At 41.1% G+C, this 13,214-nt stretch overlaps 3 protein-coding genes and 1 long non-coding RNA gene across 12 annotated transcripts in view; 2 read left to right on the top strand and 2 right to left on the bottom strand.

Moving 5' to 3' along the window:
- LOC124343710 overlaps positions 1 to 12,198 on the bottom strand; it is a 46,238-nt gene extending 34,040 nt beyond the window's left edge. The window contains exons 1-11 of one of the 9 annotated variants that reach the window (XM_046797155.1): positions 9,480 to 9,797; positions 8,411 to 8,533; positions 8,162 to 8,332; positions 7,814 to 8,067; positions 7,298 to 7,745; positions 6,853 to 7,220; positions 6,629 to 6,793; positions 6,306 to 6,538; positions 5,986 to 6,231; positions 4,806 to 4,961; positions 4,715 to 4,739 (exon numbers count right to left, since the gene is read on the bottom strand). In XM_046797155.1, the coding sequence (XP_046653111.1) occupies positions 7,343 to 7,745; positions 7,814 to 8,067; positions 8,162 to 8,332; positions 8,411 to 8,533; positions 9,480 to 9,551 (1,023 nt within the window). In that variant the 5' untranslated portion in view covers positions 9,552 to 9,797 and the 3' untranslated portion in view covers positions 4,715 to 4,739; positions 4,806 to 4,961; positions 5,986 to 6,231; ... (2 more) ...; positions 6,853 to 7,220; positions 7,298 to 7,342. Of the gene's footprint in view, positions 1 to 4,714; positions 4,740 to 4,805; positions 4,962 to 5,788; positions 6,232 to 6,305; positions 6,539 to 6,628; positions 6,794 to 6,852; positions 7,221 to 7,297; positions 7,746 to 7,813; positions 8,068 to 8,161; positions 8,333 to 8,410; positions 8,534 to 8,589; positions 9,273 to 9,479; positions 9,798 to 12,073 lie in introns of those variants that run through there. The other 8 variants (XM_046797156.1, XM_046797160.1, XM_046797152.1 and 5 more) reach the window with 8 other exon arrangements.
- LOC124343635 lies at positions 99 to 2,415 on the bottom strand. Its single transcript, XM_046797040.1, has 7 exons — positions 2,101 to 2,415; positions 1,731 to 2,017; positions 1,333 to 1,657; positions 1,123 to 1,252; positions 979 to 1,055; positions 603 to 914; positions 99 to 534 (listed from the first exon to the last, which is right to left on the bottom strand). The coding sequence occupies exons 1-7, from the start codon at positions 2,317 to 2,319 to the stop codon at positions 106 to 108; spliced, it is 1,779 nt and encodes a 592-aa protein (XP_046652996.1). The 5' UTR covers positions 2,320 to 2,415; the 3' UTR covers positions 99 to 105.
- LOC124343925 lies at positions 5,628 to 6,081 on the top strand. The gene is made up of 2 exons (XR_006919449.1): positions 5,628 to 5,794; positions 5,865 to 6,081. It is a non-coding gene; the product is annotated as an uncharacterized LOC124343925 (long non-coding RNA).
- On the top strand, positions 11,637 to 12,936 carry LOC124343770. Its single transcript, XM_046797247.1, has 4 exons — positions 11,637 to 11,746; positions 11,821 to 12,010; positions 12,091 to 12,135; positions 12,198 to 12,936. The coding sequence occupies exons 1-4, from the start codon at positions 11,732 to 11,734 to the stop codon at positions 12,638 to 12,640; spliced, it is 693 nt and encodes a 230-aa protein (XP_046653203.1). The 5' UTR covers positions 11,637 to 11,731; the 3' UTR covers positions 12,641 to 12,936.
- Positions 12,937 to 13,214: the final 278 nt, after the last annotated feature.

The following is a 13,214-nucleotide window of genomic DNA, read 5'->3' as shown; positions in this document are numbered from 1 at the left end:
TTCTTTCAATTTTATTTTAAATAGCTCTCATTATTTTTTATATAACAATTATCATCTTTTTTTCTTTTCAGTTCTTTACCATTTACGTTACATTTTTAAAAAGATTCAAGATCGAATGGAACTTCTTGACCGTTGCCGACTGTGGCTCGGTCGCATTTCGGGCGGGATGACCTTTGGAGTGCCCGAAGGCGGTGGGGGGATGTTGCCACCCGCCGTGTTGCTCCAATAGGAAACTTGAATCCGCGGGACCGCGAAATTCGAATGCTGATGCGATGATGATCGACCCTGGTGATATTGCGATCGGTGGCGATCAAAAAGTTCGGCAACAATTCCAGAAGCTCCTCCTCCACCAGAACTGGTCGGTAAAACGGGCATCGAGGATCTCCTGGAAGGATCGCCGGGCAGTAAGACACTGGCGCTCATCACTCCGCTGCCAGTCAATTGAGATGCGACGCTGAAAGTCGATCCTTTATTGCTGGGCGGATCCGATCCTCCGCTGACGATGCGAATAGCTTTTTTCAAAGTATTCTTCACCTGGATTTGAATTTGAAATTCATTTAATTTAAACGAGTATAGATTTCATTAGAATAAATGTCTCTAACCCAAGAATCTTTGGTCTTGGAAGAGGGAAGGAGAACGAGGGAGGATCGTTTGGAGAATTGCTGGAGACTGGGCTCGGATGAGGCCACCACTCCGCCGCCGTGATGGAAGGATTTTAATCCCAGTCCCGGATTGAGTTGCATCTTGTCCATGTACTTGTCGATGATTTCGACGCATTTGCTGCGGCCCGTCAACCGGGCCCATTCGACCGAACACAATCCCCGGCCGAAATCTCTCAGGACGGGCGAAGCGCCGGCCAATAGCAGCAGCCGAGTACACCGGACACGCCCCTGAAGCGAAGCTTTCATCAAAGCCTGTTGGAATATAATTTCCCAGTTAATTTAATTTAATTGAAATTTAAAAAAAGAAATGATTTACGGTTAGGCCGGCGTTGTTGCGGATGTCGATGGTCAGATTGGGAGACAACGTGAGTAGACTGACGATATCGGCGTGACCTGCACGACATCTCGTGAATGTCTAACCAATTACAAATTGAAAGCGCTTGATTAGATTTCGTTATACCTGCTTGGGCGGCCAGGTGAAGAGCCGTGTTGCCTTCGTTGTCCGCCAAATTCACGTCCAGTCCGGGTAATTTGACGAGCAGACGGGCAATGGGAACATTTCCCGTCATGGCCGCGTGTAACAAACTCGACTGATTTGGTAAAATAAAATTAATTCTCAATTAGCCAGCACAATCTGTTACGTTGATTATTTTATAAATGTTTTATTTACTTTTCCAGTGGCATCGACGGCGTTGAGGCTCCTGGCTGGAACTTTTTCGTGATGGAGGGCGAGGTATCGTGACAGAGCCACGACGTCACCGTCCTGGCACAATTTCAAGAGGCTGTGATCGACCAGCGACACGACGAATTGATTGAAAATTGCTGCTGGATGGCTGAACTGGTAGTGGTGGATGACTGGCCCTGCTGTCCCTGCTGCTGGACTCATCACAGCCTCTGACGGACTTTGACTGGGCGAATTCAACTGGACCGGAATAGAGTCGATGGATTTGTTTGGCTGGCCAACCGAGTCGGACGGAAAAACCAGAGTTCCATGTCTAATATTTTCAATTCAATTCAATAAATCACTACGATAATTAATTATAAAATTTAATTGAAATAGATGAAAACCGATAGTGTAGAGTGTCGTGATGTTGGCTGGATTTTTTCGGGCCGGTGGAGAGGACGGGCGTGACGGGAATTTTGCGTCTGACGCCATTGGGCGACTCGAACGAAAAACTTTTGGACATCAAAACGGGTTCAGCCGGAATTGATTCCGGCAAATCTTTCGTGTTGTTGTTGTTGTTGTGGTGATGGCCTCCAGCTGCTGCAACAGGATCGTTGAGTGGGTGGTGGTGGTGGTGGTTGTTTTTCACTTGAATTGGGGGATGAGGTAACGGCGTCATTACTTGACTAGCCTTGAATGAATTACAATATCAATCAAAATTTCGCTGAATTCATTTTGATAAATTCATTTGAAGAATTGTTGTTAAGTTATTACCTGTTGTTGTTGGTAGAGTTGAGCACTTTTGCTCCTGATGAGTGAATTCCTGGGAACGGGTGGCGGTTTATTGTTGTTGTTGTTGTTGTTTGGTGAGGACATGGTGGCGGTCGGCAATTGAGAAGCGGAAATGCTCCGGATGTAGGACGGTGAACGACTTCGGCCGGGAACCACCGGTGGCACGTCATTATTACCCAGACTGGATCTCTGTGCTGCCATGATGTCAACCGGAGCACACACAATAATAACAGGCAGGAATTATTTCCAGGACACACTCTACACTTTCACACACACACACACACCAAAAGTTATTTCTTTTTTCTTCCAACACAGTATATCGTGGATCGAATCGCAAGTTCACGTGACATAACGACCATCGTCACCAGTAGTAGTACAATAGACTCGGAAGGAATCCTAAAAGAGCTTGGGAAGAATGACGAGAGTGCCTCCAACCGTATTCGCAGCGGCTTTCAAGAGTTCAATAGGACGAGACTTTACTCCGACAGAAGCTTGTTGATCGACACAATTAAATTATGAACGAATACCAATGGATGTCGGATTGTTCCAGCCCCAAGGATAGAGAATTTAAAGAGTAAATGCCTGTCGCGTCCATACAGACAAAAGTTCACAGACAATTTTGTAGAGAAATCGTCCTGTTTACACGGAAAATAAATTTGTGTCTGCTCCATCAGGACTGGATTTCAGATCGATCTCTGGGTGTAGAAAGACACAATGAGTTGTGAAAAGAATCAAAGCACTAAACGTCGTAAAAAAAGTCGTGAGGAAGCGATCCAAGCCCTGGGATAAATTGGATTGACGAGATGGACACTGATATTTCAAAATAAACCCTAACTAAGTCGACAAAAGTGGCAAGAGAAAGTTCCTGTCAATAGCCTAACTCAGGAATAATCATATAGAATATGTCACGAATTAACCCAGTCAAAAAGGAAGAATAGAGATAAATGTTTCCTACCTTATAGAAGCACGGGAAATACACCCACACCTCACATACACACGGTACGATACTCACATACACACGTACACGAGGACATTTAGAGAAAAGGGAAATACTGCTGTCAAACTTGATGCTGTAATTCTAAATAAACAATAATAAAAAGGGTTATGAAAAATAATCTAGCAAGTCAGAAGAATAAAAGTAACACAAATAATTACCTGACCAATGATATATGTTGAGATTGTTGAGTCGATTATCATTTCCTCGACCGACAGCAGATGGAGCGCGACATTGACGACGGATGAGCAGCTTTAGAAAAGGATAGAAAAGGAATAAGCGCCCATAAAAAAGTTATCTTAATAATTATAAAACCCCGGAGTTTAAGCTAATAAAAAAGCTTTGAAAATCGTCAGTAAACGAAACAACTCTCTAACTCAAAAATATTTTTATCGCAAAGTTCATTATGTAAGGGTGAAAAAAGGGCTCGTCTTGAATCTTTTCCAAATTACAACAGTTTCTGCTAACATTCAATCTTATTCTTACGTGATTATCTGTAAAAAATAGAGCTGTCAATTTAAAGATTTCAAATTTCTACTCTGAAGGGAACTCTACGTTGAGGGGGCATTTTTTGTGACGGGAATCGAATATAACAAAATTGGAGATGAGAGATAATGTAATTTTTACTTACTACTATACTGTACGTGTATTGGACGGATATGTTTGAATTTCATACTCTCAAAAAAATTGTACGAGACAGTGTTTTCGATAACATTGTTGGCAAACGGGACAAAACCACACTGGGCCACCCGTTTCGACAGATATTGCGTCATCAGTGCTGCATATCCTCGACGGCGGTGTTCTTCCAACGTGTGGAGTCTACTCATTCCATTGGGCGGATGGCACATCATCCACGATACAAGTTGGTCGTTCCCTTTCAAAAAGACGCCAGCCGAAGGTAGCAGCTCAATTTCCCTGGTTATATTTTCGACCGTGGTACTTTCTCTGTAGGGCCAATAGTCGTAAACTATTTGTGTGTGGCATCGTTTCAAGCTCTTGACGTAGACACCATCTATTTCGCAAAAAAGAAAATTCATTCATTATTTTATTGAGTCGTAACATTTTAGCTATTCCTGCGAACTTTATTTTGAGTAATATTGTTCGAAATGTCGACCCAATATTACGTCATAAAGTGTCTCTGAAATACCTTAGTTGGAGATTTAATGCGTCCTTCACAGGCATAAAATACTGGTCGCATGGGTAACAAATTTTGTTCTCCTTTCCTTCTCCGTGTTTATTTTTGACTAAATTATCAATGGCTGGATGCGGCGCGTGGAATTTATAGTGCATGATAACAGAATCCGTATTCCAGTCTATTATATTAATGGCCTCGTAGGCACTAACCAGTTTCTCGTCATCGTCAGTCCACGCTTGACTTGAAAAAAAGGCAATGAGGCTCTGGTTTCGAACCCCAGCTGAACCCGTCATAAAACTGTAAGTAGCGCCCTTGAGGCAGCATGCATAACACAGGATTCTTGATTGCTTTCAAGGATATGACGTTAAATATACTGTGGTGTGTTCAATCGCATCTAAATTGGAAACTGAAGGCGCTTTGAGCAGATAATGGAAAGGCGCCATATAAATACGTACATTACATTACATTACACGCAGTTACAGTCCAGCATTACTTAAAAATTAAAAAAAAAAAAATTGCTTAAACTTTTGTCGTTAAGATTTAAATTTGTTTTCTTACTTTAGTTTGCTGATTGGGTTGGAGGAAACATTCGACACCAAGTCCGATGATTAGCGAGTAGTTTTCCTCTTCTCCAGACACACTCGAAGCTCGTCTGAAATAAACATGGTTGGACGGATTTGCTGTTAAGAGCGCTGCACATATGAAGGAATGAGTCTAAAAACGAAACAAAAAAAAAAAAAAAAAACAAAAAAAAAATATCATTACAAACACAGCAATTGAGTGGGAAAAGAAATTATCGCAGAGCATTCCGGTAGTCGGCTGTCCAGAAAAGATAACAAACGAAACAAGCATTTTCTAGTTGCCAACGTCAAAAATCCGTCGTCGTTTGTCGCCTGACTTTGTTGCTTATTTTTTAACAGCAGGAACGGAATGTATTTCCTTTCTTTCTCAGAATCAAGAGTCTAGTGACCGAAAAACTAAACACAACAAGTCTACACAAAATTCCCTACGGTAGGATTACTTTTATAAATAATTCACATGGAAATTAAAGAGCATTGCTCCCTCATAAGATTCTTTCTGTATCTTTCTTTAAAAAACAAGTTAAAACCAAACTTGAGAATCGACCTTTGGCTTGTTATACTTATATACAATAACCGGAGTGATAAAAACCAGTGGGGCGAGACGGGAAGGACCTTGGACCGCCCATTCTGTTGCCAGTTCACGGAAATGTTGAGCACGCTTAAATTTTTATGATGAAAATGTTATCAGTTTTTTTCTACCAAGAAATTTATGTTTGTACAGGTTAAATTCTATCTAATCTATGACTCTATCTTCTTAGAAAATTGTAAAAATTTCGTACGACATTTTATAAGACCTACGTGGCACAAACCATCATTGGCGCTCATCTCTAGAATAATATTTAAAAACAACATTTACATTTTTGGAAGGATCATGGTAACCAAGCAGTCCAAGCTATCCAATGACCAGTTTCACAGAAATTATCAGAAAAAAAATCTGAGCGCATAATAATTAAACAGCTTAAAATTGTAAGGTTAAAATATTTTAGCAATTCATTTCATAGTATTTGACTTGGTTCTGTAACTCCAACGTGAACAGGCCGAAACAATTTGAATGTCATATTTTCAAAAAACGTTCGCGAAACTACGTTTTCTGTATCGACATTGACAAACGGAACGAATCCACACTGCGCTACTCGTTTAGAAAGGGACCGGGTTACCAGAGCTGCGTATCCTCGTCGGCGGTATCTTGTAACGTGTGAAGTCGACTCATTCCATTGGGCGGATGGCTCATCATCCAAGACACCAGTTTATCGTTGTCTGTCAAAAACACTCCAGCCGAAGGAAGCTCTTCGATTTCCTTGGCAACATTCTCCACTGTGGTGCCTTCGTTGTAGGGCCAGTAATCATAAACAGTTTGGGCGTGACAACGTTCCAAGCTTTTAACGTAAACTCCGTCTATTTCCCTACAGAAAAACAAAGACACTCATAAAACAACAGTTTAAATCTGATGTGTTTCAGTAAAAATTTAAAACAATACCTGATGTGGAGATATACGGCGTTCTTCCTAGATAAAACGTACTGATCACACGGATAACAATGACCCATTGTTTGTTTACTAGCAATAAAATGACTAATTGTAGGGTGTGGTGCATGGTTCTTATGGTGCATGACAACAATATCTAAGCTCCAGTCTATTATATCAATGGCCTTGTAAGCATCCGCTAGCATTCCGTCATCCTCGTTAGTCCACGCAGACAAAAACCAGGTTTTCTAAAATGAAACAATAAAGATTTAAGATTAGCCTGGAAATCTACCTAAACATTTAAACAACACAGAATTATTTTATCACTATAGATTTACCTTGGTTTCTTGTCTGGAGTTGATAAAACGCTCCATCCCAATCGCGACAACTAAAGAAAATTCGTCCTCCAAACACGTCGAGGTGGTTGAAACATGTTGTCGTCGAAAATAGACGCGATATGCAGGATTTTCTGTAGAAACTGCCGCATTCACCAGCGAATGAACCTTACAAATGTATCATACTTTAAAATAAGAGAAAAACAAATTATTAAGCGCTTACTTACCGCACAAGACTCTGGCAGTTTGCTGTCAAGAAACGACAGCAATCGAAGCAAACATTTTCTGTTTGCCAACTGCAACTGATCGCCTTCCAGAGGATTTGATTTCTTCTCCATCGATTAAACTTTTAACTGAATTCCTCACTTTACGACCACTAAAGAAGTGACCGACTGACAGAAACGCATAAAACACTTTGCTTCAGATTTGAGATATTGATCCCTCCACCACTAGTCGAAAACTGGCAGACAGCTGCGCCTAAACGTATAGCGGACATTGAGAAATGAACTTTAGAGCAGGGTCGTTACCATTCTGAGAACTGGAGCTCGCCGGAAGGAGAATTTGGCTAAAGAAAGGAAGTCTCTTTCCAGTTTCTCTAAACTTTTAGCATTAAAGGATTATAGCATTAAGACTAAGACTATATCTATTACCAATTGCCAAATAAAAATCTACCATTTTTATTTCGTAAAACTATGAAGTACAGCTGGAATAATGTCGTTAGGAATCGTGAGATGTTATCTTAATGTGGATAGGGCTGAGCAGTTTGAATCCCACACTCTCGAAAAACTTGTGCGACGCTTCGTTTTCAACAACGATGTTGACAAATGGAACCAAACCGGACTGGGCAACTCGCTTTGAAAGATATTTCGTTGCGAGACCTGCATATCCTCGATGACGGTGTTCCTCCAGCGTGTGAAGTCGACTCATTCCGTTGGGTGGATAGCAAGTTATCCACGACACCAGTTGGTCGTTCTCTTTCAAAAAGACGCCAGCCGAAGGTAGTTGCTCAATTTCGTCGGAAACATTGTCTAGAGTTGCATTTCCTCTGTAAGGCCAATGATCATAAACCGTCTGTGCATGACATCGTTCCAAGCTCTTGACGTAGACGCCATCTATTTCACTAAAAAAAATTTGAAAAGATGATTTGGAAAATATTTTCACGATATTGGCTTTTAAATTTAAAATTACTCGGTTTTAATACTCAAGGCATCCTCCTGGGGCAAATAATATTGATTGCATGGGTAATTGCGTTTGTTGTCTAATCCTGGTCCTTGTTTATCGATAAGAAAATTCGTTACAGCAGGGGGCGGAATATGATGCCTGTAGCGCATGGCAAAAACATCCGAGTTCCAGTCGATCATATCGAGTTCCTCAAAAGCGATGGCCATTTCCCTTTCGTGCTTCTCATCATCCAATGTCCATGGAGTCAAATTCCAAAATTTCTGAAATATCATAAACCCATCAGTAATTTCTTTAACGAGATAACTTATTGTGAGTATTAAGATAAGTAAAAATCAAAATATGTTTACACTTTACCTTCAATTGCTGATTGGCATCCATAAAATGTTCTAGTCTAATTCCGATTATAAGGGAATAGTCATCTTCTTCTAAGTCGGTCGACGATTTAGTCGAAAGTCTCTGCCGTCGAAAATAAACTCGGTATGATGGATTGGCTGTCACCAGGGCCACATACACAAACGAATAAATCTGAAGTAACATTTCAACAACGAGAATAAACCGGCAATTTTAAATGCTAACACGATAATGCCTTTAGTAAGAAATTACCGCAGAAAAATCCGGCAGTTGACTGTCAAGAAACGACAACAAACGAAACAAGCATTTTCTGGTTGCTAATGTCAACATTTGGTCTTTTTCATGTGGACGTCGTTGCTGCTCCATCGCCAAGTTCTGCATTGTGTAGATTAAAAGACAAAAATATTCAACACGTAATATCTTGTAACATCCTTGCGTTACTCCTTTAGAAAAGTGCTGAATGCATGGGCCAAAGCGATAGCTGAACACGGTGATGTAACAATGCTCCAAATGTCTGCCTCTATGGCGTGTAACGTGAACTGTGAACCGCTATCTTATCAGCGAGATCACATGAAATCGTCCCGCCCTATGAATCGACTGTTGCCATGTCTGATCTTATTATGCACAGACATGGATTCGATTTTCGTCCCGTGCTATGGTTTTACTTTTACCAACATAATGTTTTAGGGATGGGAAGATGCGAGTTGATTCGATGAAAGAAAAATTCTCATCCGATAAGGCCTTGATTCAACGAATTACAAAAATCCATATTTGGAAAAATCAAATAATTCAAATAAACTAAAGTTGTAACACATTGTGGCAGTGATGTAGTGTGAACATATCAAAATAATGAAGCCCTTGTTCTCCAGGAAGCCTACGGCCTTAAAAAAAGAAGAATCGTCGAGCAGCTTCAGAAAAAGATAGAAAAGGAATAAGCGCCCATAAAAAAGTTATCTAAATAATTATAAAACCCCGGAGCTTACCCTAATAAAATCGTTTTAAAAAATCGTCAGTATTCGAATCAACTCTCAAACTCAAAAATATTTGTATCGCAAAGTTCATTATGAAAAGGGATAAAAAAAAGGGCTCTGAAATCTTTTCCAAACTGTAAAACAATTGCAAGAAAAACACGCTCGTCATTGCGTAAACACGCGCCCTTTTCGGCACTCGGACGGGATCAAAAAGATGGCTTGTTTAGATTCAATGCGCGTCGGAATCGACTACTATACAACAGTACAGGTCTAAAAAGCTGCTGGACACTATATAGCTTTCACGTAAGAATGATGAATCCCATGGTCAAGGATGACAAATTATTATTTACCTTGCTCGATTCACAGATGTCTATGCCGTGCCCAAAATGAGTGAAAAATCTAGTAGCTATAAAAGTTGACATTCGGAATGTTCAGTTTGCGTCCACCCAGCAACGCTTTAGTTTTTTAGAAACCGCCTTTCGCTTTTCTCCAAAACATCCATGTACTCTCGACTGGCTCGTTGCCGACTGCACAAATCGTGCCAGGAATACTGTCCAAACGATTTTTGCTTCAGATAGCCAAAAAGAAGAAAATAAACAAAAGCATATCACTATAATTTTGTTTTTAAAAGTGTCTCGATGTTTACTTTCCTAGGATAATCTCCGATCGGATTGAGCACTCGACTGCAGTCCATCTCTTTGATACTGATCTGAAAGAAGTTTATTACACGAAAAATGGAATCCCGAGTGACACTGCTCCAACAAATACTGAATGGTGAACGAATGGAAATGTTAATTCAATAAAGAAATTATTCCAAATTTGGAGTGGAGTGATGCGCCTATTCGATCCTTATTCAAGGGCTATCGTCATCTAATGCAGATGCGCTTGGACAAATCAGTCTTCTTCCCAAAAGAATTCAAACAATCTCAAACAATAGGGTCTTTTCCCTGTCTTTCTTATCGCTTGGCCTCGATTCGCTCGAAGAAATCTCCACCCAATGGGCAATGGCCATCGTTCAACATGGGAGAAGACCGTAAAATAATATGTACATCTATCTCCAACACAGCGGACAATGATAATGGATTTCCCTCCTGATCCTCTGAGCTGGTGCGACGAAGTATAAAAGCGCCGTATTATTCTACTCTTTAGACTTTGGCTCGATTGTCCAATTCGACTCGTCTGGCACCCAATCAAAACGGCACTTTTGTCTTTTTTAGCTGATGTGTTTGGTTCAACCCATAACTATTTCTGATGCATATGAGAAAGCGCAGGGTCTTGTCACCTTTCCACTGTAGACGAAAAAATGGATGGGACGAGATGCATCCTTCCTATCCTGAAATGGAGATGATGCGCACTTGGGGGCACACAGCACCGGATTTCACGTCTAAATGGGCCAAGATAAATATCGTTACATAGAAGCTGTTATACGAACGCCATCGAATTTCTCCCGTAAAAATCGGCTCGTCAAAGTAATAATATCAAACGGGTTTGGGAAACGCCCCACGGGTATTCACGGCTGTTGATTGTTCCAGAATTCCTTCGACAGTGAATCTTCCGACAATCAAGATCTCAGTCTGTCGATCCACTTTCACTGAGTCACCGTCGCGACCTACATTTAATAAGTAGTAACCCAATAACAAGTATAACCGCAATCGAATAATTTGACCGTCATTACCCCAGAAATGAATTACAAAAAGGATATTTTCCTACACAATAAAGTCTGCCGTACAAAAACGAAGATGATGGCATAGCTACTAAACATATTATAGGGGAAATAAACTCGCCGTCCTCGTCCGAATAACCTTTTAAAGAAAGAATACCTCCTTTCACTCCACAGCACTCTGATGGTTTACATTCAGTCAAACATATAAAACCTGTAAACAAGCTTAGTAAAAACAATTCCATCACCATTTTGAGCTCCAACGAATTGGAAAAGGAAACTTAATATCCTTCCTTATCTACATCTTCACGCCAATGTGTAAAATTCAAATGAGCTCTCCCTTTTCCCTTTTTCTTTCTGGCTCGTTCGACCATGTAATAACCCGGACGGGTCGGTTCCCTTTTTTTCCACCAGTTCAACTGGATCATCAAAATGCTCAAAAAGAAAAAAAAAGAAAATAAAAGCCAAAAAGAAGATTTCTTTAAGTACAAACAGCTGACGTCTGGGAGGGGCATCTCTTCTTCTTTTCCCAAGATATACAATACGGACAGCGGCGCGTTCTCGGAAAAGAAAAAAAAAGAGAAAGTTGTTTCGGGACGTCTGGTATGTCTTTTTTCCCGTCTAACCCGCCCGGCCTTATTCACTTCGACAGGTCCTCCGCTAGCTCTTATTGCGTTATTTTACGCAGTTAATGGCTCTCGTGACCGTGACTCGGTCGGGTTTTGATGCTGAAGGCGTGAGAGGAACAGGTGATGATGAGAGATCATCCCTCCTTTGTTCCTTCATCGGACCTCCCTCCCTTGAACAGTCCTCCACCTGTCCTTTTCCCAAACGACGGACGGGTATAAATGCGGAGCCGGTCGGCTACGATGGTGGTCAGTCTTCTTGCATATCTCCTGCAATTTCCATTGAATTCCAACGAATCTCCCCGGGAAAAAAAAAATGATGAGCTTTTGGGTAAGTTCTTCTAACATTACGGATTTCTTGTACGTCTAGTGCGGATGGATTGAATTTTAAAAACGATTCGACAGTGTTTAGCGCTCGTGATTGCGTCCGCTTTGGCCGCACCGGCTACTTTGCCGGCAAGGGAGCCCAAGAAGATCGTGCCGATTTTGAAACAAATTAATCAGCTCAACGACGATGGATCTTACACGTTCGGTTACGAAGGTGGAGATGGATCCTTCCGTGTGGAAACCAAGGACACTACCGGTTTCACCAAAGGCTAGTTCGAATTCCTCCACGCACCCCAATTTGAATCTTATGATTTACTTTAATAAATCTTACCTTTACGTTTGTCACAGGACGTTACGGCTACATCGATCTGGAAGGCAAATCCCACGTCCTCGGTAAAGATCCTGATAATTAAAAGCAAATAGGTATTATAATCAAAAGGGTTGATTTTATATAGAGTACGTAGCTGGCAAAGAAGCTGGTAGTTCCGTGGGATTCGTTCCCAGTGGGGCTTTGGTTCCTATTCCAATCGTCCGTTCCATCTCCACACCTGAACAGAAAGCGCTGGACTTCCAGTACTCGAGTGTCGATGACGACGAAGACGGTATGCCCGACAAAGTTCAGGGACAGGCCGTTTCAATTCTCTCGCCGGCTTCGGTTCCAGTAGTGATCCCGCAGCAGCAGAAGATAGGTCAGTTCTTCCAGCAGCCCACTTTTATCCGGACGTCACCAGCCGTCATCGTTCGCCAGCAGCAGCAGCCCATCCGCAAGCAGTTCACCCAACAGGATCTTCAATTCCAGAGTGTTGACGCCAATGAAGACGGAATTCCGGACCAGGCGTTCCCATCTCTGTTTTCCGATTTTCGGCGGACGGATCATTTAAAAAGAAAATTCCGGTAAGCTGAAAATAAATTTAAAAAAAATATGCCTGGAAATTAAATAAAAGAGGACCTCCCAAGGATTTGCATCTCAATTACATTGCATTTAACAGATACCCTTATGTGTTATTTTTTTTAAATCGCATAAAAATTCACATGGTGTCGATTATTGTGAAAAACATTTGATTATTTTAAATGATCAATCGTTTTTGAATCTAAACTGCCTTTGTATTATGTACCATAAACTGCTTGCCTTTTCAAATAATGCGCGCTGCAGTGAAAAATATCAATAAAATTACTGTGGATTTTCATGGCCAACATTATTGCAAGTCTTTTGAAATAAAAAAAAAAATCAATTGCATCAGCTGTCCTCGACGATGGTCGAGCAAGTGGAAGGACACGAGTGATTCACGTGGTGATATCCAATGGGTACAACGGTTAACCATATGGCTGCGTGTACATATCATTTTCCCAGTTCACAACCCAGCACGCGCGTATTTATCAAGTGAAGTTTTCCACAAGAGAAACGACTGGAAATCAGGACAATTTTTAGAACTTTACTCCATTCGATATCTCTAAAGAACACACGAACCTTG

The sequence above is a fragment of the Daphnia pulicaria genome, chromosome 6 (genome assembly GCF_021234035.1).
Source record: "Daphnia pulicaria isolate SC F1-1A chromosome 6, SC_F0-13Bv2, whole genome shotgun sequence".
Taxonomy (NCBI): domain Eukaryota; kingdom Metazoa; phylum Arthropoda; class Branchiopoda; order Diplostraca; family Daphniidae; genus Daphnia; species Daphnia pulicaria.
This window is presented reverse-complemented; position numbering and strand designations above follow the sequence as displayed.